This window comes from Corvus hawaiiensis, chromosome 6 (genome assembly GCF_020740725.1).
Source record: "Corvus hawaiiensis isolate bCorHaw1 chromosome 6, bCorHaw1.pri.cur, whole genome shotgun sequence".
Classification (NCBI taxonomy): Eukaryota; Metazoa; Chordata; class Aves; order Passeriformes; family Corvidae; genus Corvus; species Corvus hawaiiensis.
The window spans coordinates 64172264-64195176 of NC_063218.1; the positions used below are offsets into that span (position 1 = coordinate 64172264).

The window sequence follows — 22913 nt, forward strand, 5'->3', positions numbered from 1 at the left end:
ATTGGTTAGGCAGGAAAAGTCCTCTAGGATCATCAAGTCCACCCATACCCACCTTTATTCCCTTACTCCCGTCTAGTCTCTGTTTCTAGGAGGCCTCTTCAGGCATCACCACCACTGCCCTGGGCAGCCTGATCCAGGGCTGCACAATCATTTCCATGGAGAAATTTTCCCTATATCCAACCTAAACCTCCCCTGGTGCAACTTGAGGACATTGTCTCCGTATCTGTGGGCATGTGAGTTGAGGGCCTCTGGGGTCCCTTCCATGGGGAGGTCAGCACAGCTGATAAGAGAGGAACAGGAGCATGAATAGTTCAGGGGGATTGATCCAGGCAGCCGGATTAAATAATAACCAGGGAATTATCAGGAAGCTTTGGGAACAAAGGATTCAGCTGATTGACCCTGAGTGCCTGTGAGTTGTATGTCATCAATAAATCAGCAATTTCCTTGATCCTGCCTTGATTTAATCCAACCAAGCAGCTTCTCCTCCATCCCAAGTTATTCTGTGTCTCTAGGAGAGCTCCATCACTCTGGATTTCACCATGGACCTGGCACATGGTGAGATAAAACACAAATTGGAGGGTTTGGGTTTTTTTCACATATGCAGTGCTTGTGCACCAAAACATTTAACACCAAATATGTCACAGAATTCTGGAATGGTTTGGGTTGGAAGGGATCTCAAAGCTCATTCAGTTCCAACGCCCTGCTGTGGGCGGGGACACCTTTCATTAGACCAGGTTGCTCCAAGCCTCATCCAAACACCAAAACTGGAGTGAAATTGTTATTCTCAGCTGATACTGAACCAGCCAGCATATAACCTAAATCAAAGTGCAGAAGGCCCTGAAAATGTCCTGACACATTTCACAAAAATCCCAGGCTATCACCCATACCTCCAGTGTATCTGGCCACAAGGTTAAAACATCCAAGCTGATTTTCTTTTCCTGAGTCTCCTCCAAGCCTCCTTTACCACCTGGTTCCTCAGGCCGTAGATCAAGGGGTTCAGCATAGGGGTCACCACAGTGTAGAGCACAGCAGCCCATCTATCTCCTCCCCTGGAGGTTTCTGACCTGGGGATTAAGTACATGAAAATCAGTGACCCATAGAAGGTGCTGACGGTGGTGAGGTGGGAGGCACAGGTGGAGAGGGCTTGGCGCTTGCCTCCGGCAGAGCTGGTGCTCAGGACGGTGGAGATGATGACCATGTAGGACACCAGGACCACCAGGATGCTGGAAACACCGAGCAAAGATGATGTCCTCATGATGTTGAGGCTGAGGGTGGTGTTGGAGGTAGAGAGCGAGATCAGCAGGGAAATGTCACAGAAGAACAGATCAATGGCGCTGGAGCCGCAGAAGAACAAGCTGGACATGCTGATGGTTTGTCCCACACCGTTGATCAGCCCCAGGAGGTAGGACCCGGTCACTAGCCGGGAGCAGCGCTCTGGGGACATTACAAGGGGGTAGAGCAGGGGGTGGCAAACAGCCACGTATCGGTCATAAGCCATCACAACCAGCAGGACGCACTCGACCATCTCAAACAGGTCAAAAGTGAACACCTGAGCCATGCACCCGGCATAGGTGATTCCTTTCTTCCCCAACAAAACCCCGGCCAACATCCTGGGGGTGATGATGGTGGAAGTGCAGAGGTTCACAAAAGCCAGGTTGCCCAGGAAATAATACATGGGGGAGTGGAGCAGGGGACTGACTCTGATCAAGGCAATCATCCCAAGGTTCCCCAGGATGGTGACAAGGTAGGTGAGCAGGAACAGCAGGAACTGGGCAACCTGAGCTGCTGGTGCCTCAGGGAACCCTGCCAAGATGAACTCGGTTGCTTGGGAGCAATTGCTTCCTGCCATTCCTTCCATGCGTGTTCACTGAGTGACCTCCTTGCCGGAGATTTCTTCCAAGTGGAAAACCCTCTTTCCAGTGAGATCTGCTTGGAGACAATCCTACAAGATCTAAAGCAAGAGTTCAGGCATTGATCGATGAGAAAGAGCTGGGGAGAAGTCACAGTACAGGCAGGGAGAAGATCTAGGTTACACAACTCAGTAGCTTTACCTTGGCGCCGCCTTTAATCCCATGCGTGTGTCAGGTTGCGCGCTAGCTCAAAGAGAGCCCGGAGGTCCAGCTGCACTCCGACTGATTTACGGCGGCACATGAAAAAAGCAGAAAGGGGGAGCTCCTCACCCGAGGGAGCTGCCTCTGAGCAGGGTGTGAAGGCACGCAGGTGGAGGCAAAGAAGCAGAGAGAAGGGACTCCTCATATAAATTCCACACAGAAGGTTTATTCATGTGAAAGGGATGAAGAGCCAAGGATCCGAGGGTTTCCAGGGATTTTATAGTGGGGATAGGAAAGGTGGAGATAAGGGATACAGCCAATAGGATATGGGATAGGAGGCGGAGTTGAGAGCAAGGGAACCAATGAGATTAACACATAGGAGGGATTCAGGGAAGGAACCAATGGGGTGTCAAGTAATGTGGCGTGTTCTAGAACTAATACATATTAACTTAAGGGAAATTAATATTAACAAACTTATACATAAAACAGGGCGGGGAAAACACAAACCAATCATATAAAAATATGTAAACTGCGGAACTGGGGGCTTGTGGGTTCTTACCCTAACTAGAGAGTGGGTTGCTAAACTTCAGTGCCTGACCACCACAGGTTGGTGTTGGTTGTGTCCTCAGGAGTCAGGGTGGCTGCAGCCACCTGCACTGCCACATGTGTGTTCAGTTTGGGACTTTGAGATCATCCAACATACCCGAAGCAAAGAGAAACCTGATAAAAGCTGTAAAAGCACAGAATTAATTATTCATCCTTGGGTTGGCATCTGCCAACTGCCTGCTTTGTCTGTCTTCTCCATAGAATCCTGAAAGGGTTTGGATTGGAAGGGATCTTGAAGACCATCCCATTGCACCCCATGGGCAGGGACACTTTCCACTAGACGAGATTGTGGCCTTGAATGCTTCCAGAGAAGGGGCATGCAAAACTTCCTAACTATGAAGTCTCCCCTCCCTCCTGGATGCACTGGTTTGGCTGTAAAAGATTTTCCCAGCTCTTTACCCTGTTCCTGGAGTCTTCAAATAAAAACATGCAACACCCAAAGCTGAGCAATCTCCTCCTGAAAATATTTCTTTTGGGGAAAAAAAAGTAACTTAAAAAATCACCTTTTGGACATGCCTTTTATCAGCAACGGTAAGATCCTTAAGTGTTCCTTACAGGAGAGCTTCCAGTCCTCATCCAGGAGACCTTCGTGGTCAGTGAGGAGAAGACTTCAGAGCAAGTGCTCCAACGGGGGTGTCCTCACCACACACCGCTGCAGATCACCTAGATTTGGTGCTAAGCCCAGAGTATGATGAGCCCAGGAGCCTCCAGGTATGAGCTGAGATGAAAATCAAAGCTTTGCAAGAGAAAACGACAGGAGATGGGTGGCTCAGCATGTGCTGTCCTTGCTCATGGTTCTGCAGGATAATCCTCCACTACATCTCTGCACTCTGCCTGCTTCCCTCATGATGCTCTTCAAGGTGGATATTAAGGTGCTCTGCAGGTGAGTTTAAAAATATACCACCACCAGCAAAGATGTTTTTATGTAATTTGGGGATCTGGGGACTCTTGCAGCCCCAGGAGAGTGGCAAAGCCCAAAGAAGGTTGTTATCACTTTTCTGAGCTTCTGAGTTTGGAAGTGATTACCCACAGGAGATGATCTCACCTTGAGTGAGCCACAGGGCTTTGGGGACTCCTCAGAGCAACCACAGAGCAAACCCCTATCTGTTGTGTCAAATTTTTGAGCATTTCGGAGATTTTCAGCTCTACAAGTGCCATGGCTGGCATTATCACACCAGGGAGCTGACAGGGACCTTGCTGGTGGGCCACAATCCCATGGGAGCTGGTATCCATCAGCAGTTCCAGTCATCAGAGATGATGAATCACCTCTCTATCCATTCTAAATTCCTTATACTCAAACCACAGCTCACTTGTCTCATCCCTGGAAGTGTTCAAAATGAGGTTGGAGCAACCTGGTCTAGTGGCAGGTGCCCCTGCCCATGGTAGGGGTGTAGAACAAGATGAGCTTTAAGGTCTTTTCCAAACCAAACCATTCCAGGATTCTATTAAGATTGGCTACAAGAATCCAGGAGAATCAGAGAATATGCTGAGTTGGAAGGGATCCACAAGGATCAAGTCCAACTCTCAGCACTGCCCAGGACCATCCCCGAGAGTCACACCACGTGGCCCAGAGCATTGTTCAAATACCTCTTGAACTGTGTCTGGCTGGTGCTGTGCCCACTGTCCTGGGGATCCAGTTCCAGTGCCCAACCACCCTCTGGGTGAAGAATTTTTTCCTCATTATCCAACCTAAATCTCCCCTGACACAACTTCAGGCCATTCCCTTAGGTCCTGTCACTGGTCACTACAGAGAGGAGATCAGGGTCTGCCCTCCCTCTTCCCCTCAAGAGGAAGTTGTAACTGCCATGAGGTCTCCCCTCAGTCTCCTCCAGGCTCAACAGACCAAGTACCCTCAGCTGCTCCCCATACAGCTTCCCCTCAAGGTCCTTCACCATCTTCGTTGTCCTCTTTTGGACACTCTCTAATAGTTTCATGTCTTTCTTATATTGTGGTGCCCAGAACTGCCCCCAGGACTAAAGGTCAGGCTGCTCCCGTGGGTTGCCTTGTCATAAAAGGAAATCAGGTTTGATAAGCAGGACCTTCCCCTCATGAAGCTGTGCTGGCTGTGACTGATGACTGCATTGTCCTCCAAGTATTTTTCAATACCTCCCAGAATCACCTTCTCCATAACTTTCCCAGGCCCTGAAGTGAGACTGACAGGCCTGTAGATTCCAGGGTCCTCCTTCCTGCCCTTCTTCAAAATCGGAACAACTTCCAGTCAGCCGGAACCTCGCTGGATTCCCAAGACTGCTCAAAAAATTGAGAGAGGTTTTTCAATGACATCAGCAGCTCTTTGAGGATTCTTGGATGAATCCCATCAAGCCCCATGGCTTTGTAGGGATTTGGATTTCCCACACAATTTCAAGCCTGTCTTTTTACTAGATGCTCAACCCGCTGCCCCTTCAGCACAAGACAAAGATCCCACTTCTGTGCTAGATCCAAACAAAAATGGGACCAGCTGCCTTTTACTGGTGTGGGAAAGAAAATGCCCAGTTTACAGAAACAGACGGTGCAGAAAAATCAAAAAAGACCATACCTTTGGAATTGGCATTCCCCTGAGCAGGAATAGGGGTTGCAATGCCCCAGGCTCCAAGTCTGCTTCCCAACAGAAGCAAAGGTCCAAGCTGAAAGATGTCTGTGGATTTCAGGTTTCCTTTGCCTGTGATGGGAACAGCCACTGGACTGGGAACAGTTCCACCTGACATTCAGCAGATCCCCAATGGAACAATAAACCAACATTGATGTTTTCAAACTCCGAGTGACACCAGCTTCAAAGCTTCCATCTCCCAGCCTTCGGGGCTCCCTAAAAAACAAATACTTTAGATAAGAACATGGGCAGTTAAACATGTCCTCGAGCAGACACACAGGCTGGTCCCACTGCCCTGTGGCTCCATCAGACACTGATCACACCTGAAGTTTCCCTCTAGGATAACCAGGTACACTGGGTACATTTACATTCCACCTTGCACACCTCACCAGTTTCCACGGCACAGTCAGAAGGCATTTACTCAGATGAATGGAGGCAGACAGTATGAGAGGTTTCTGCAGCTGTGAGGTTCAGGGAGTCAGACCAACCCACAGGTGTCCAAACACAGCCTGATGGGCTCCTGCCACAGCCTAGGCTGGGAAACAGATGGGGGAATCCTTTAACCTCTGCAGGGAGCAAGGTATAATTTTTGTTTTAACATTTCCTGGTTGGGCTGCAGTTACATCTGTCCTTTAGAGTGAGAGAAATATAGATGGAAATATGAAGCTGTAAAGCCAGGCTGTATGGAAAAATCAAATCTAGTCTGGTTAAGGTACGGTCTGCAGCCTCCCACTGGGCTGGAAACATCCCAATGCATTCGGGAAAGGAAGGGATGCAGAATTAAATGCTCCTTTGACACCATGGCATGTCAAAGCCCTTATCAGAGGCTGGAAAGAATTTATAGAACTTTGCAAGAGATTCTCCTTTTGTTTTTTGTTATTCCAAGCAATGCCAAGCAGAGAGATGGCCATGGACCAGGGGTGAACTGTGGATACAATATTGCTGCTAGCAAGAATTTCTCTTGCTTCTTTCCAGTCCCGTGAGATATTTTCTCTCTCACGGAAGATATTAGCAGAGTTCTATAAACTATGAACACCTGCAACCTTGCAGAGCTTTGTTTATAGTACAGTAGGAAAATATTTTGACAATGGATGTTTTAAGATTTTAGCCAATCGCCCCAAGGGTTGGCTGATCCTTTGACCAATTAGACTATGAAGAAAAAAGTCTATAAAAGAGTTGTAAAATAATTAAATAAAGGACTCTTGCTGCACAGTGCCTGCCTGCTGGATCTATCTCTCTCCTCCCCACCACTGCGGGATACCGTGATAGTGAACACCCTCATTGCTCCCACCCTCCAGACACTGAGGGAAGCCCCCTACCCAAGCAAGTGACATTATTTCCAGTACTGATCTTTCAAAGATTCATGTTCCAGGTGACATTCTGTGCTTCCAGCCTGGGATATCCCAACAGCCAGTGCCATTCTGAGAAGTCCAGCAAAAGCCTGGATTCTCCCTGTGCTGCTCCATCCCCATGCCAACAACCCAAGCAGACTCCCCCTCTTCTAAACATGCTTTTGTCATGAATATTCCAACAGATCCATTAAAAAAGCAGGAACCAGCCCCACTAGAAAAACAGACTCCTCTTCCCCAACACATCAGATGTATTGCTTCATGGAGTTATGGAAAAAATAACACAGGTTTTTCTTAGAGAAACAGGGCAAAAACAATGAAAAGGCTGAATCATTTTTTAGATCTCTTATCTGCAAAATCATCTAAAAAAGTTCCTTCTGGCCAGCACAGAGATCCATGGATTCACTGGCTTTTGCCTTCAAAAAACCAACTTCATGACCTAGGTTTCCATCACAACCTGGGAATATTGTGTTAACATTCTTGTATGACACCAGTACTTGATTCCCAGGTGTGGGCAGTGCATTGAAATCGGTGTTCCCTGGGCTAGAAATTACCCTTGAAAATGACAGGCCTGTTAAGGAAGACTCAGCTTTGTAATCTCTACAAATGCACCTTTTTCTTACGAAAATTTCATTTCAATTGAATTTTGCCCTTCGGCTCAGAGGGCAGACTCTGCTAGAAATCTTTCTGGCGGATACACTATTATTTAAAACAATAAAATACATTATATTGATCAGCTCAAACTTACACAGACAAGAAAAATTTGATTAGAAGTGTCTGCTTTGCCACCTTTCCACCCAGGGTGGCGATGCCCAGCCTCTGGGTGGCCGAAGGCTGGCACTGGCTGTATGGGGACCATCCATCCCTGTGGCTGCAACAAATTACCTTTGTCACATGTTCCACTTGGGATTTATCTGTAAAACGTGTCTTCCTATTCAGATTCATTTCTAAGCTGTTAAGAAGATACTTCCTTGCCTTTGAACACGATGCCCTAGAGCTCAAACAGCCATTTAGAGAAGAAAACACACACGAGGTGGACAAAAGCACCAAATCTTGGACTCAGTACACAAAGCTGCAAGGGCAAAACCATCGAATCTCACAACAGAACTGAGATGGGGGAAAAAAAGCTCCTGTTGGCCAGGAAATTAAACCTCCTTTACCCAAGTTAAGAAAAAAAACCCTACCAAGAACGTCAAAAACAAACAAACAAACCAGCCTCAGCCTGTACTGAGTTGTGTTTGATGCTCATGAGCTTCCCAGACAGGAGATGTCTGAGGTGAGGTTTCACACACCATTTTCAAACCCTCTATCCCTGCAAGTTCCCTCCCACTCTGGCACCATTGCTGTGCCCGGGTTTAATTCCTGCTGGAGGCAGAGAGGCGCCGGGACCGAGGGATTACTGAAGGGTGGTGTCAGCACCCACAGAAGCCCCCACACCCCCTCCCCTCCCCAGGACAGCATCCCCTGGGCCCTGCCCCCGTCACCCACCACCAGTGGAGTCAGGTCGGGCTGGGCTGGGCTGAGCCACCTCCAAAGGGCATTTCCCACTGCTGCTTTTAACCCTCTCCTTGCCCTCGCACACAGCTACATCTCGTGTGTGGTCACAGGGCTAAAAGCTCCCGGCAGACAAGTCCAGAAAAGCCCAAAAAAGCCCTCAGAGGAGCTCAAAGCAAAAGCAGAGCCCAGGCAGCAGAGGGAAGCCTGGACAGCTCCTGTGTTCCACCATCCTCGCTTCTGGCAGCCGAGTCACCGCCCTGCTCATCCCCAAGGGAACTCATCATCGCCCCTTCTTTGATACAGTCAGGCTTCAGATGCAGGGATCTGGGAATCCCAGGCACAGAAACCACGAAGCCAACCAGGGCTCAGTGCCTGTGAGCTACAGAGAAGGAAAATGCAAACGCTGTGATGTTTTGGAACTCTAGACATCGTGAGGGTATCATCACAAACATCCTTTCACCACCACTTCCCTGAGCAGGAAATTCTTACATTCCCCAACGCTGACTTCCACAGGAGCTTTAATAAGTTATTTTAAAAGGGAGCCCGGGCGGGTACGCTCTGAGGGCTCAGGGGACACGGCGGGGCGCACGACCCCCCCCTGTTCCCGCTCCTGAGGCCAAACAGAGGGATCGGCGGTGGGGGGGAAACGAATTCTGATGAGTCTCCTAACATCCCTGATCCAATGCTGTGCTGTCACCTCGTTCTGGTTTAAGCAGACGGGCCCGGCGCTCCCGGCCGCGGCTCTCCCGGGGTCGCGCACGGACAGGCCCCGGGCCCCGCCGCACGCACGCACGCCCTGCGGCAGCGCCCCCTGGCGGCGGTCAGGCGGGGCTGCAGCCCCACTTGACGCTCCCGGGCGGGGCCCGCTGTCCAATCAGCGCTGCCGGCACCTCAGCGCATCGGCCAATCGCGAGCTGGGCGAGGCTTTATAAGGCCGGGAGGCTGCAGTGAGCCGGTGTTTAATGCTTTGTGTTTGGTGTGTGCTGATGCGTGGGTCCCCTGGGCTGTTTTAGGTGCAAATACGTTTTAATTCATTTATTTAAACTACATTGCAATTAAAATGATGTTTAAGTATGTGGTATGCTGGAGAGCAAGTGTTAGGTGGCCCCAGTTGAAGCTGTGTTGGGGCTGAGGGGCTGTTACTCTCTGGGTCTCCCAGGGTATGCCTCAGAATTCCAAAGTCTTTCTCTGTGAAGAGTTAGGAGGCAATGGTTGCTCTAATTTGGCTTTTTTCCTGATCCTTTTTGGGCTGAAATAGTGTGTTTTGGATGTTCTGTGTCTGTTTTTACTCTTGGTTGGGGTTTCCCCTGGTTCTGGTTGAGTGCAGAGGGTTTTGCTCTCTGCTGGGGCAAGTAATTGCTTTGGGAAGCTCCTTTATAGATAAGAATTATATCAAGTCTTGGAGTTTGTATCCTTAAGGCTGTGATGTGTACTCCTAGCATGGAATTGGGGTACACTGGGCAGGGAATGGGAAGCACAGAGTTTTTCCTACCTTAATTTCTCCAACCTGTAACTTTTTGTTGTGTTTGTGGTTCTGGCCGCAGTCAGTGTTTGGGACAGGAGCTGGGAAGCTCTGCTCCCTTCCCAGGTGGTGTTGCTGCATCCCTGCTTGGGGCAGGGGGCAAGGGGGTGTTTTTGTTCATGTGGCTGTGTTCTGCATACCTTGACTGGCAAATGCTGCAGCTGTGGTTGGAATATTCCTGTGGAGATCCTGGGGACAGGGAACACTCCTTCCACTTGCAGGTGGATCTGTGCTGCATTCAGGGGCTCTGGTTTGCCCTGCATTCCCAGAGAGCATTTCCCAGTCACTGGTTGCTGCCCAAGGCAGAGGCAGTCAAAGGAGAAAAGATCCCAGGGAAGCCATGAAGTCTCCACTTGCTCCTTTTTCATGCCAAGTACCCTGGAGTGAGTGCAGTGACCCCTGAGGATGAAGAGGGGCTTGGGATGAGGCAAAGAGATTTGGAGAAATCATTTTCCAGAATGACACTTTAATATTTTTCAAATCCTGTACTGCCCAGTGTGTAACTCTGAAGTTCCTTGTAGCTGTTCACTTCTGCTCTCTCATGCTTGGTTAAACATAACAAAGCCTCTCCAGGCCTGCTCTCCAAGGACACCCGGACTGTCCTAGTCCCAAAAAGTATAAACCAAAAGCCTTTGAGAGGGGGGCAAGCTGAGGGGAATTACATCATAGAACTGAAGCTTTAATTGGAGAATTAACCCTGATATACAAATGAACCAAACCTATAAAGGTGTGAAGAACTCGTGAGCTGCTGTCCATGTTGGGGTCCATCTTGGCAGTGGCCTCTGGCTCCCCAGGGGTACCTCTGAAGGCCTTTCAAATAAATACCCACCTTTATTCCCTTACTCCTGTCTAGCCTCTGTTTTCAGGTGGCCTCTTAAGGCATCAAGTTTGTCTAATATTTGGTGCTCTTGTCCACCTTGGTTGTGTTCCCTATTTTCAATGGGTGATGGACTTCTGGGGCACTGCATTCAAAGGCAGGCAAATACCTTCCAATCTATGGTATCATTTCTCCTAATTTTTTTCCATTTCGTTTTGTGTGCCAAAATTGGTTGTTTTCATGCTTTGTAGTTAAGGATGCCCAGGAACTGCATTGACCCTTCCACACAAAGGAGTCCAAGTGCACACTATTTAATTGGATTAGTTGTTGACTGAAGAATAAAATTAAATTAAATCTGTTGGTGTTTCTACTGATACACTGGGAAAATTTGGTGTGCATATGTAAGTGGGGCTTTGGCCACACCTGTAGAGATGTAAAGAAGCACTTGGACTGCTCTGGATATGTAATGGTCAAGTACTAAGGCCTGAACAACAGGCCCTGAGACAAAGCTGAGCTCTTGATGAACCTTTCAACAAAATGTTCTATTTATATCCACTTCTTCATGAAATACACAAGATCATTAGTGTTAGGATTTAGGTATCTGCTCGTTAACAGAACAGATTGACCTTTCTGTATTTAGAAACTGGACAAGGCCGTTTTGGGAGGTCCATGGTCAAAGGCAACTCCCTGGGTTGCTCCCTGAGCCCTGGCCAGGCTTGGGGAGGAAGCCAGGAGGAGGCTGACCCTAGATGCTCCCGCATTGGAAGTTGTGTGACTGCGGGAACTCAAGCCTTCTGAACAACCAATCAATATGACTATAGAGAAGCTTCTTATTGTTTAAAATACACTCCACTCACACATCTCACAGCTTTTACCTAATACTTTACCTGTACACTTTACTTACTTATACAGTCTACTTACTTACACATTTTACCTACTTATAACTTCCACATATCACACTACCTATACGCCTTACTTACTTAATACCTTTCTTATACATAATACTCTACTTATTATACATTTTACTTGCTTATCTTACACTGCTTATACATGTTACTCTACCTACACATTTCACCTACTTATCCATAATACAGTACGTTACATTTTGCAACTGCTCACATATTGTTCAATTGGTCCCTCTATCTTGTCCATGAGCTCTGCACATACTTTTCAGAAAATAAGATTGGTTTTAATCCAGTGGGGCACAGTACTTTTTTATCTATTCCTTGCTGTCTTGGTATTTAGTTTTTCAGCTTCTTCTTTCCCAATTCAGCACAGTTTACCTTTCAGTCCTTGATGAATTCCTGAGGGCTCCAGATCCAGGCAAGCAAAGTCGAGATGATGACAGCAACAAAACCCATCCAGTGATCAGCAGCCAAGTTAGTCCAGGAAATCCAAACAACAAGACAGCAAGGGACAGGGAGCAGATATAAACCTACCCCACCTCTCTCCTGGAACCTTCAGACTGGAGCTGAAAACCCCTCTTAGGGCTGATGTGCTGCAGCTGAAGGTGGAAAGGCCAGGTGAAGCCGGTGAGGGTAATTCCAGCCTGGTCCCACTCTGAGGGCTCTAGTAAAGATAACTAAAGATGGTTTGGCTGGGGCACACTATCAAGGTTCAAATACTTTAAAACAGTTGACTGAAGAATAAAATTAAATTAAATCTGTTGGTGTTTCTACTGATACACTGGGAAAATTTGGTGTGCGTGTGTATGTGGGGCTTTGGCCACACCTGTAAAGAAGCACTTGGACTGCTCTGGATATGTAATGGTCAAGTACTAAGGCCTGAACAACAGGCCCTGAGACAAAGCTGAGCTCTTGATGAACCTTTCAACAAAATGTTCTATTTATATCCACTTCTTCATGAAATACACAAGATCATTAGTGTTAGGATTTAGGTATCTGCTCGTTAACAGAACAGATTGACCTTTCTGTATTTAGAAACTGGACAAGGCCATTTTGGGAGGTCCATGGTCAAAGGCAACTCCCTGGGTTGCTCCCTGAGCCCTGGCCAGGCTTGGGGAGGAAGCCAGGAGGAGGCTGACCCCAGATGCTCCCACACTGGAAGTTGTGTGACCTTTTTTACTGCCCAGTGTCCAAGCTGGGCCCTGTCCCAGCACAGTCGGAAGCCTCTTTGCCTGCGGGTGGACGCACCCGTTGGAATTCCCAGTTCTGGGAGGGGCTCTCCAGTGCTTGGCTGCGACAGGGGCTCCCCAGCTGCTGTGAGGCTCTGGAGGATGGTGAAGTCTTGGGGGCAGCTGGTGCTGGATCTCAATCCCTGTAGACAATCTTTGGTAGCAATGATGAGGTGCATTGCTGAGCTTCTCCTTATGCTCTTTTGAGAGGCAAATCAGAGACTTCTTGCCAAAGCTCTGCAAAGCAAAATGTCAACTGAATTAATTGGAAGCCTCAAAAAGAATTGTTCCTGTAATTAATGACATAATGAAAGTATGCAAAGAAATGGAGTAGATTTGGTGTAACTTTCAGAAGTAGTTCAGGGAGTACAAACTGTGCAAAATTGTATCAGCGAGATGAAAGAAATGAATTTATTGCCTTCAAATCACATCTTTTGTTCACATGGTTCACATGAGAGTTTCTAAGATGTAGCTGAGATCTGCTGTGACAATTTGTGGCTAAAACCACTGTGAGACACTGGACTATTAATGATGAATGCCTCCAAACAATGGCCTATTTTTGGAGAGCAAGGTTACTCTGCATGGTCCAGGCTGGCGTTCCTGGAGGGAGCAGGAGAGGTTTTGGGTGTGGTCTGGCCAGTGTGCCTAAGACAGAGAGGGGTGAACTATCACTGCCTAGAGGCTAAAATGGGCTTGGAGGGAGTAAGGGACAAATCCTACAAGGTGAGATGGCGCCTATTCAGTAGTAGACAAATGGAAAATATGGGGGATAAATCTTGAGAAAGGCTTCTTGGTGGAAAATAAATATATCGAAGGAAGAATGAGGGAATCAGTAGTGGGCAGGTAGGGGAATTTTAGGGGGTAAAACTTGAAATAATATAAAGGTTGGGAATGAATATTTTGATGTACAAATGAAGTAATAAGTTGTGGACAGTTAAGGAAAATTTTGGGGGTAAATCTTGAGGTAATCTCTAGGGAGAATGTGAACAGTGACATAAACTGAGGCAGTCACTGGGGGTAGGCAAGGAAATTTGGGGTGTAAAACTTGGGAAGATCTGTAGGGCAGAGAATGAACATATTGAGGTAGAAATGAGGTGATCGGGAGTGGACCATCTAGGGCGATGAGGGGAAACCCTGAGATAATATGTACGGTTATGTGATTTTGAGAAAAACTCTGATGTGCAGCAGACAGAATGAACATTTTGGGGCTAAGAAAGACAGAACCTGTGCTTTCCCCCCCCCCCCCCCCCCCCCCCCCATCCCTCCCGGACTGGAGAAGGGGGTCCGGAGGAGAGGGTGGGGACAGGAGTGGGGAAGTCCTCCCCCGGAGGGGACCCATCCCACCCCCCCAACCCCCCCCCAGGACTCCCTCCTGAGACGGGGACCCACCCTGACCCCCAGCCCCGATCCCCCCAGAGAGCCCCCAGTGTGGTGTGTGGAAAGCCGGAGCCCCGGCGCTGTTTTTGTACCGCACGGGGGACCCGCCGAGCGGGCCCGGCCCGTGTGGGGCTCCAGCGAGGGCAGGGGCGCCGGGCTCCGGCCCTCTGGGCTTTATTCTCCGGCGCTGGGGGAAAGAGGGAAAGGGGAGAGTCAGGGAGGGATGAGGGGGGATAGGGAGAGGAGTCAGGGTGGGTTGGGGGAGAACGAGGGGGTAAGGAAAAGGCCGGGGTGGGGGGGGAGGGATGATGGACAGAGGAGTAGAGGTGGAGAAGAAGGGAGTCGGGTTGGGGGAGCGGGGTGGGGAGAGGGGAGAAAGGAGGGGTACGGGGGTCGGGGATGCGCAGGGGAGCAAGGAGAGAGGGTAGGGGAGGCTGAGGAGCGGGGAGAGGGCAGGAGGGGGGCGAGGGAGAAAGAAGTTGGAGGGATAGGAAAAAGGGAGATAAGGGCAGGAGAAAGAGGGGGAAGAAAGAGGGTAGAGGGGGCCTCACCCGGGCCACGCCGCGGGCACCCGGCCCAGCGGCAGACCCCACCAAGCTCTCAGGGAGCAAATAGCGGCGGGGGCCATTTCCCCGCGCACCTGAGCCGGGCCCGGCCCCGCCCCTGAAGCCGCCCTCGGCCCCGCTCGGCCCCGCCCGGGACCGCCCCAGAGCCCCGGCCCCGCCCGGCCCCGGGGCCCGCCCTGCCCGGCACGGGGGCGGCTCCATCGCTCGGGGCCCCGCCCCTCTCTCCCGGGCCGGACCCGCCCCGCGCACCGGGGCCGCACCGGGGCCGCACCGGGGGCCGCACCGGGGCCGCACCGGGGGCCGCACCGGGGCCGCACCGGGGCCGCACCGGGGCCGCACCGGGGCCGCACCGGGGCCGCACCGGGGCCGGGGCTCCGGCTCCTGCCGGCGGCCGCTGCGGGTCCCGGGCGGGGCCGCCTCTCCCCCGGCGGGATCGGGGCTGGGATCGGCACCGGGAGGAGCCGCTCCGGGACGGGCGCTGGGGCCGAGCCCGGCGCTGCCGCTCCTGCTCCGGCCGGCTCTCCGCAGGGAGCCGGGGCTCTGCCGGCGCCCGGGCAGCCCCGGGATCCCGAGCCGGGCCCGACGCGCCGGGCCGGGCTCCGCTCCCAGCCCTGAGCCCCTCCCGGAGCCCGCCTTGGGCCCCACGACGCGGCCCCGGGCTCTGCCGCCAGCCCCGGACGCGGCGCTGAGTCGCTGCTCCCGAGCGCTGCGCGGGGCCGGCGAGCCCGGCTTCGGGCTGTGCCTGAGGCAGGACTCGGAGCCCAGAGACACAGACTCGCCCTGGCCCCAAGAGCCCGCTTGGAGCATCAAAACACGGCACTTGGGCTTTAATTCGATCCCCCCCCCCCCCCCCCCCCCCCCGAATGCAGCACTTAAATCTCTCTTAGTGAAGCTCGAGCACTGGCTGACAGACCCTGGTTTCAAAACCCCCCTAAACACAGGACTTGGTCTCTGCCTCAAGCCCCTACAATGCTGAACTTGGTCTCTCTGTGATCCCAAATGCTGTGTGAGGGATCCTGGTTTCAAGCCCCTCAAACAGGACTTAGTGTCTGTGCCTGAACTTGGCCATATGAGCCCGGTTTTGAGCCCCCAAAATGCAGCCCTTGGTCTCCGTTGCTGAGCCCAAACACACAGGACTTGGTCTCCCCTCAAGCCCTGAAAACGTAGGATTTAGTCACTGTTTCTGAGCCCCAGAATTGTCCCTATGAGCCTCATCAGGGATGTACTGCCGAGTGTCCCGGGCAGGGGACGCCTCAGCCTTCCCTGGGACACCTCAGCATTCCCTGGGACGCCTTAGTCTTCCCTGGGACGCCTCAGTCTTCCCTGGGACACCTCAGCATTCCCTGGGACCGCAGCATTCCCTGGGCTGCCTCAGCACTCCCTGCGCTGCTGTTCCACGCCGATCCCGTGGTCCAGCGCCTGTGCGGGCTGCAGTGCCGGGCTCTCCCCACAAGGCGGCAGCACCGGGAGCGAGCAGCCCCGGCCGGTCCCGCTGGCTCGGGGCAGCTGCGCCTTGAACCCGCCCTGAGCCGGCGGGGCCGTGAACACAGCGGGCACAAACCCCACCGGTGCCCTTTATTTCACCCTCAGAGGCACAGGATCGCAGCATTTCCTGGGCTGGAAGGGACCCACAGGGAGCATCGAGTCCAAATCCTGGCCCTGCACCCCAAGAATCCCACCCTCTGCCCGAGAGCCTTGTCCAGACCCAAACTCTGCCCCCAAGACCCTGAAAACACAGCGGAGCTGGGAGAAGGATGACGATGGAGGATTTTATATATATATCTCTCGTTGTACGATCGTTATATATCGTTAGATAGTCCAGTAATCAATATGTTCCTTACACCTCGTTACAGACAATCCTACAACCAATATGTTCCTTACACCTCGCTATACATCGTTACACGTCGCCTTCCCGGCGGCGGCTCCAGTGACCGACCAGGACCCCTCCTGACCCCCCCTTCCCATTCCCGCAGTCAGACCAGGTTTCCTTCCCAGCTCCACCCCAGGATTCCCGCAGCAGTCTCAGGTGTCTCCTTCTTTCCACAAAGCAAATTCTTCACAGCACCACAGAACCAGCCCGAGCTGGTCCCTCCGGCGAGCACCGATCAGCTCATTCTTACCCCAAACTGTTCATTCCTCTCCCCTGCAGATTAACCCAGATTTTACCCCAAAATGTTCATTTTGTCCCCTACAGAATCCACCCCGGACCGACGCCTTGGGCCCCGCACGGCCGAGGCAGCTCCGGTGCCCCGTGCCCGGCCCCGCTGCTCCCCGGGCTCCGCCACGGCGCCCCTGAGTCTGGTCCCAGAAAAGAACCTCGGGCTTTAATTTCTGAGCCCAAACTCGCAGGACCGGCCCGTCCCCCTCCGGGGATCCCCAGTGTGATGTGTGGAAAGCCGGAGCCCCGGCGCTGTTTTTGTACTGCGTGGGGGGGGGGCCCGGCCCGTGTGGGGCTCCAGCGAGGGCAGGGGCGCCAGGCTCCGGCCCTCTGGGCTTTATTCCAGCCCCGAGCCCCGCGGCTGCGGGGGAAAGAGGCGGGGGGATAAGGGGGGATGAGGAGGCGAGGGAGAAGGGAGGTGGGGGGGCAGGAAAGAGGGAATAAGGGCAGGAGGAAGGAGGGGTAGAGGGAGGTACAGGATGGGACCCCCGAGGCCCCCGCGCCTCACGTGGGCCCCGCTGGGGGAGCCCGGCCCGGCCGCTGCCACCCGCCCCGGGCGCTGAACGAGCAAAAGGGGCCGCGGCCGATTCCCGGGGCCGATTCCCGGGGCTTAAATCCCCTCGGGCCCGCCCCGCGCACCTGAGCCGGGCCCGCCCCGCCCCTTTTGGGGCCGCTCGTCCCGGAATGAGCCGCGACCATCGCTTTGTCCTGGCTCGGCGTCGCCTGTCCGTGCCTGCAGGGCGATGGGAACTGCAGCGGGAAGTCTCCCATCCCCATGGATGCCCCTCTCCATACAAGCCCTCGCACTGACCCAGCGTGTTTTCCACCTCCTTTGTCCCAGACAGGGAAACACTGCAGCTTCTCTGGGCAAAGGAAAGGCTCTTGTGCTATTCCCATAAAGAGAACACTTGGAATTAGTTCCCTGGGAGCCCAGTCCGGTCCTTCCAGTGACTGGGGGGCACCCAGAGGGTCTTTACACGAAATGAAAATGACATCCTGGCCCAGTGCATTGACAGCAGGATTGGACACTCCTGGCCAAGGTGACCAGTCCGTGGGAGTCGCACCGGTGACCATCCAGGGGGGATTTTAACTTGGAGACTTGCAGATTTCAGCGTGCAGAAGCTCCAATTCTTTTTGGCACCTCTTGTTTAAATGTCTCCCCACGAGAAGAGGTCAATTAGTCCCCCTTCCCAGAGGCAGGGAAAAACAATCAGCGTTCCCTGAACGCCTCCATCACCTCCATGTCCACCTGCAAGGAGTGGCCGATGGGCAGGAGCCTGCCCAGAACAGGCTCAGAGATGGGGCTTTCAACCCAAACCATTCCATCATTCCATGATCTCTCCATGTATTAATTTTGCACTGTGTCCTCTCAAATTTAGATGATTTGTTAAAGGAAAAAAATTAAATTTATTCCAGGAATAAAAACGGGAGTTGTAAAACATACAAGAACCATTCCTACGTCCATGAAATCATTAGTTGGAAACCTATTCCCTCATCTCTGCCCTTGTTTTTCTTTCCTGGAAGACCTTATGATCCTACAGTTTCTAGCTGTATTTCTCCCCCCCAAAAAAAGGGCTGGAAACATCCTGATGCATTAGGGAAAGGATTTTTTTCTTATTCCAAGGCATGACAAGCAGAGAGATGGCCATGGACTGGGGATGAACACCCCTCACCATTCCCTCTCTCCAAACCCTGCGCAGAATGGGGCTGGGAATGCCGGAAGGAGCCGGGTGTGCCACTCACTAATTGCAGAGCGCGCCTTTAATCCCAGGCTAAGCCAAGCTCAGCCCGGTGAGCCTGTCCCAGCGCGGGGGCCAGGACAGCGCCCAGGTGCATCAGTCCCTGGGCTGTTCCGCACCCTCCAGGTCGGTGTCTGGCCATTCCAGATCGCTGGTCCCGTTGCAGCAGGATCTCTCCCACCTCTCCCGTGCCCAGCATTTGCCGCAGTGACGGTGTCCCTGTGGCTAATAGGAGGCAAATGTGGCAGCCACGTCTGGCTGAGCAGCTCCCTGCAGGTGGCGGGGAGATGTGACCTACTTGTCACTGGAATCATCCTGCCTGCTCGGAGAGCCCTGAGCTCTTCTGACAGCTGGAGCCAGCTGACCCCCTGCCACGTCCTGGGAGGAAGCAGAACCAGGGAAGCTGAGGCTGCTGTGAGCTGGAAGAGGTCTCGCATCCCAGAGCAGCGTGAGGGAGAAGGGAGCTGTCTGGGAAGTACCGCGATAAAGGGGAAGGAGGACGGTGTGCCCTTTCCATTTGGCCCTCGTGATACTCCCTTGTGAGTTTTTAACTTCCAGAGCTGGATTTTTGTTTGCCTGTGAACCTGGGAATCACAGGCCTGTCTTGGTGAGGGCCCTGGTGTGTGGTTTCTGAGCAAGGCTTCGTGTGGGTGTGAGGGCCGTGGACGGAGAGAGCTGGAAAGGGACACGGGAAACCTTCTCCTGCCTGACCTAAGCACAGAGAGAGGACCACCGGGTGAAATCCTGTGCCTGGAACAGTAGGAATAGGGACAGCACTGAGATGACTCCAGCCCTGGGCTGCATTGCTCCTTTATCCCTGCTCGGCTGGGAGTTTTCATCACTATCACAAGACACCTTTTTTCTGCCCTTCTTTTTCTTGAGCAAATAATGCCAAGTGCAACATTCTGTGGATTAAAGGATCCCTCAGGCTCCAACGCTGCCCTTTGGAGAGGCAGATCCAGCTCTGGAGCCCTCTCCTCTGCCACAGGCAGTGTGACAGCAGCCTGCTGCCCCATTCCTCCGGGGAGTCTTCTGCCTTCTCCCTGCCCGTCCCCCCGGCTGTGTCGCCATGGCAGGTGCAGGAAGCAGTGTCTGGCTGCCTGGGCAGCATTTGACGAGGGCAAAGGGCCTGTGACTGGTGCTGCTGCATTAGCCAGGGCCTGCCTGCTGTGCAAAGCCTTATTAGAGAGCAAAAAAAGGCTTTCTTTTAGGCTGGAAGTCATCGAGCCTGTTCAGGCAGATGTTTATTTCCTCTGCTCCCTGGAATGATGTCATTATGGCCAGCAAAGTTTTGTGCTTCCCCAAAGCTGGGCAAACTGCTTTGGTACTTTCTCAGGCTCCAGGGGCAGCACTCTATAAAACACAGGCACTGTGCAACTGGTTTCACAAGGAATTTCTGTTTAACCTACTTATTAAAGTGCTCCAAAGGGAATCCAAGGTGTTTGTATTCCATGATTCTTGAGAACGACTCACTGTTTATGCTGGCAGGTTCCCAAATAGAGAAAAAAAAAAGGATACTTCTGGGTCAAATTCTTGCTCTTAAACTTTTACACTTCTTACCTCGTAGATGAGTCCTGTGCTCTGACATCAATCCTCCCACAGAGCACCAACCAGAGCCCTTCTGACCTTTGGGATCCTGAGGTCACATGGAAGGGAAGGACCACCTGCTTTTTTGGTTTTTTTAATACCTCTGGCATAAGAGTTGCTTTAACCCTCCCTGTTTCTCCTGCTGCAGACAAGAATCCTGGAATCAGGGGTTTTTTGGGACACTAGCATCTGCTGCTTTCTGATGGAAAGCAGGTAATCTTACTCCAGCTAGGGAAAAATGCAAGTGGAACCTTTTAACTTCACAAAAATGTCTCAGCCTAGGAAGGGGAAATGAATGCTTCTGTATCCCTAAAATTAGGTGTATTTACACCAAAACCGATTTAAGATGCTTCAACTGCAACAGCCTTTTCCACGTAAGTGTCTTTAAATCTTATTTTTTTTTCCTTACTGTTAGAGGAGCAGAATAAATAACAGCAGCTCTGTATTTTAAAATTACGTTGTTAATAAAATCCTGGTACCTTTACATAAATGACAACATTAATGTACAATTAAACAAAGCTTTGTAATATTACAGCAACAAAAGAGGACCTACATATTTGTACAGATAGCCGGAGCAGCTACTTGAAAATACTTTCCAAAATAAAGCCTTCTGTGGCGTTTCTCAGTGATAATTTTGCCCCCCCTGTATGGCTTTCTGGTAATAAATAGGGTTATTGGAGCTGGTGATGTTCAGCAGATGTGTACCTAAAGCACAAAGGGAGTGTGCCCTGACCAACCTGTCAGCTGACTGAAAATCCCTATCCACGCATGCAATTTGCCTCTGTAAATCCTTCAGGAGCAAGGCCATGTCAGATTTTGATGGATTTGCTGGGAGATGCTGGTGGCTCCTTCTCCTTCCCTTTACCTAAACTGTGTCTGTGTTGTGCTTTGGAGCCTGGGCCCAGCTGAGCCTACTCCTTCCAGTGTGTTTAGGTACAATAGGAATAAATGGTTGGATTTCTAATAATGAATGAATAGTTCTCCACTGAAAACTTGGCTTCCTCTTGTTCACTCACCTACAACAAATGAAGTGTCCTGGCAAATGATTTTTTGGTGGGTGCTTAGCAAAGCTCAGTGGGAATAGCTGGAGGTCTTTCCTTAATCCCAACCAGCTCCAGAGAGAGAACAAACCACTGAGCTGGATGCTCTTTGGAGGCCTGGGGAGGCTTTTATTGCTATTTATGCAACTGGGCAGTTTTTTAGCCTAGTGCCAGCTCCTGCAACTACACCTGAGCCTTCTACAAAGTGTCTTTTGTGGCATCAGGTCTCACACGTAATGTTCAGAAACAGGTTTTTAAGGTGAAAGTGACTGACAGACCTTGACAGCAAAAAGGTAGACAGTCTTTTTCTTTCTCCTCAAAACAGATCCGGATTAACAACTGGCACAGTGAAACCGTATTTAAAAACACGCAAACCCCCAACTCTCCCCTCCCTGCCCCAGCTCAGCTCTTTGTATTAGGCTTAAAGAGTGAGTAATTTCCGTGTTAGTGTTAGTTTCTACTCAGCTTTGAACATACAAAACCTCTCTCTCAAGGTGCAAACAGTTTTGGGGGAAGTTTCTGTTGGTCTGTTGCGATGTACAGACACTGGTACTACTGAGGGGAAGTACTTTGTGTGCAGACAGATGGCTCGTGGGATGGGCTTTAGGATCAGCAAACTCCTTCTAGGCAGCCTTTTTACACCGAAAACATCTGTGTGGATGAACTTAAGCCCACGTATTAGTGCTGGGCTTAGTTAAATTGCCTCTTTCTCCACAGCCCTGTGCTCGTGGAAAGGGCAGTGCCAATCTCTGCGGTTCGCGTTCTCCCCCTGCATGCTCAGCTCGTGTTTGGGCCGTGGCAGTGTTGTTGTGTGACAGTGTTGTTCCTGTGGCAGCAGCAGCAGCACAGAGAAGCCAGCTCCCCCTCCCTCAGCACCTGGGGGTGCCGGTTCCAGGGCACTTTCAGGAAGATCCAAGAAGGCAAACAGCCCCAGCGGCGCCTCCACCGCGGTTTGCCAGCGCCGGTCCTGCCTCACACCCTGGACGTGACGTACACGGAGTGCAGGCGGCCAGCCAGGGCTGCCTGCAGGTCCCTCAGTGGGTCCAGGCCCTGCACTTTGCTGTTCCTGCCATAGATGAGCTGCTTGAATGACTCCTGCTCCAGCAGGGAGCTCATGTGCTTGAGGAAGAAGCCCTCGCAGAAAGAGGCCAGTTCTGGTGCGTTGTGAATCTGCGGAAGACAGCAGGATCGTTAACCCCTTCTGTATGTCCCAGATCTACATGACATCCCTGGGCCTCTCCTTCCTAATGCTTCTCCCCCTTTTAATATTTTCTAAGACAGAAAAAAGACAGGAGTAACAGTGGAAAGGCACTGAAGGCAGGACTCTGATGTCTGATCATTTCTCCCGGTGCTTTTCGCAGGCACAGGTGTGAGCAGGGAGACATCCAGGCTTTTTTAATTCCTTCCCCTGCTGGCCTGCTGTCGGCAGGGCTGTTGGCCTGCACTCCAGTCCCTTCCCTTCCTGCAGCAGAGCAGCTGGCTGATGAGGTGGCCAAGGTACCTGTTTGGCTGAGCCACAGCACACAACACTGTGCTGGCAGATGGTGAGCACGGCTCAGGGCAATCAGGACATGGGTCACAGGATGGGAACCTCATCCCTACAACGAGGCGCTGAACGTAGGAGAACAGGGATGCTGCACTCCTGAACCACCATGAGGTGGTTTCTGGCTGGGATCTGGCTCCTTTTGCTTCAGGATTAGTGGGGGAAGGTCAGGAACGAGAGCAACAAAACTCAAGTTCAATATTAAGAAGCTCTGTGCACACACAGCCTCTTCCTGGGAACTCTGTGCAAATAATAATTTAAGGAAAAGTACATAAAGGCCAGTAGGGAATGCTGTTTCCCCTTTTTACCACTGCACACTGTTAAATTTAGATCTGAAAGA

The 22913-nt window shown here is 51.6% G+C and overlaps 2 protein-coding genes across 3 annotated transcripts in view; both read right to left on the minus strand.

Moving 5' to 3' along the window:
- Positions 1 to 910: 910 nt before the first annotated feature.
- LOC125327698 (olfactory receptor 1440-like) lies at positions 911 to 1849 on the minus strand. Its single transcript, XM_048307484.1, has one exon. The coding sequence runs from the start codon at positions 1847 to 1849 to the stop codon at positions 911 to 913; it is 939 nt and encodes a 312-aa protein (XP_048163441.1).
- Positions 1850 to 20431: 18582 nt separating this feature from the next.
- ABTB2 (ankyrin repeat and BTB domain containing 2) overlaps positions 20432 to 22913 on the minus strand; it is a 112558-nt gene continuing 110076 nt past the window's right edge. For both annotated transcript variants that reach the window (XM_048306626.1, XM_048306627.1), the window contains exon 17: positions 20432 to 22200. In XM_048306626.1, the coding sequence (XP_048162583.1) occupies positions 22003 to 22200 (198 nt within the window). In that variant the 3' untranslated portion in view covers positions 20432 to 22002. The remainder of the gene's footprint in view (positions 22201 to 22913) is intronic.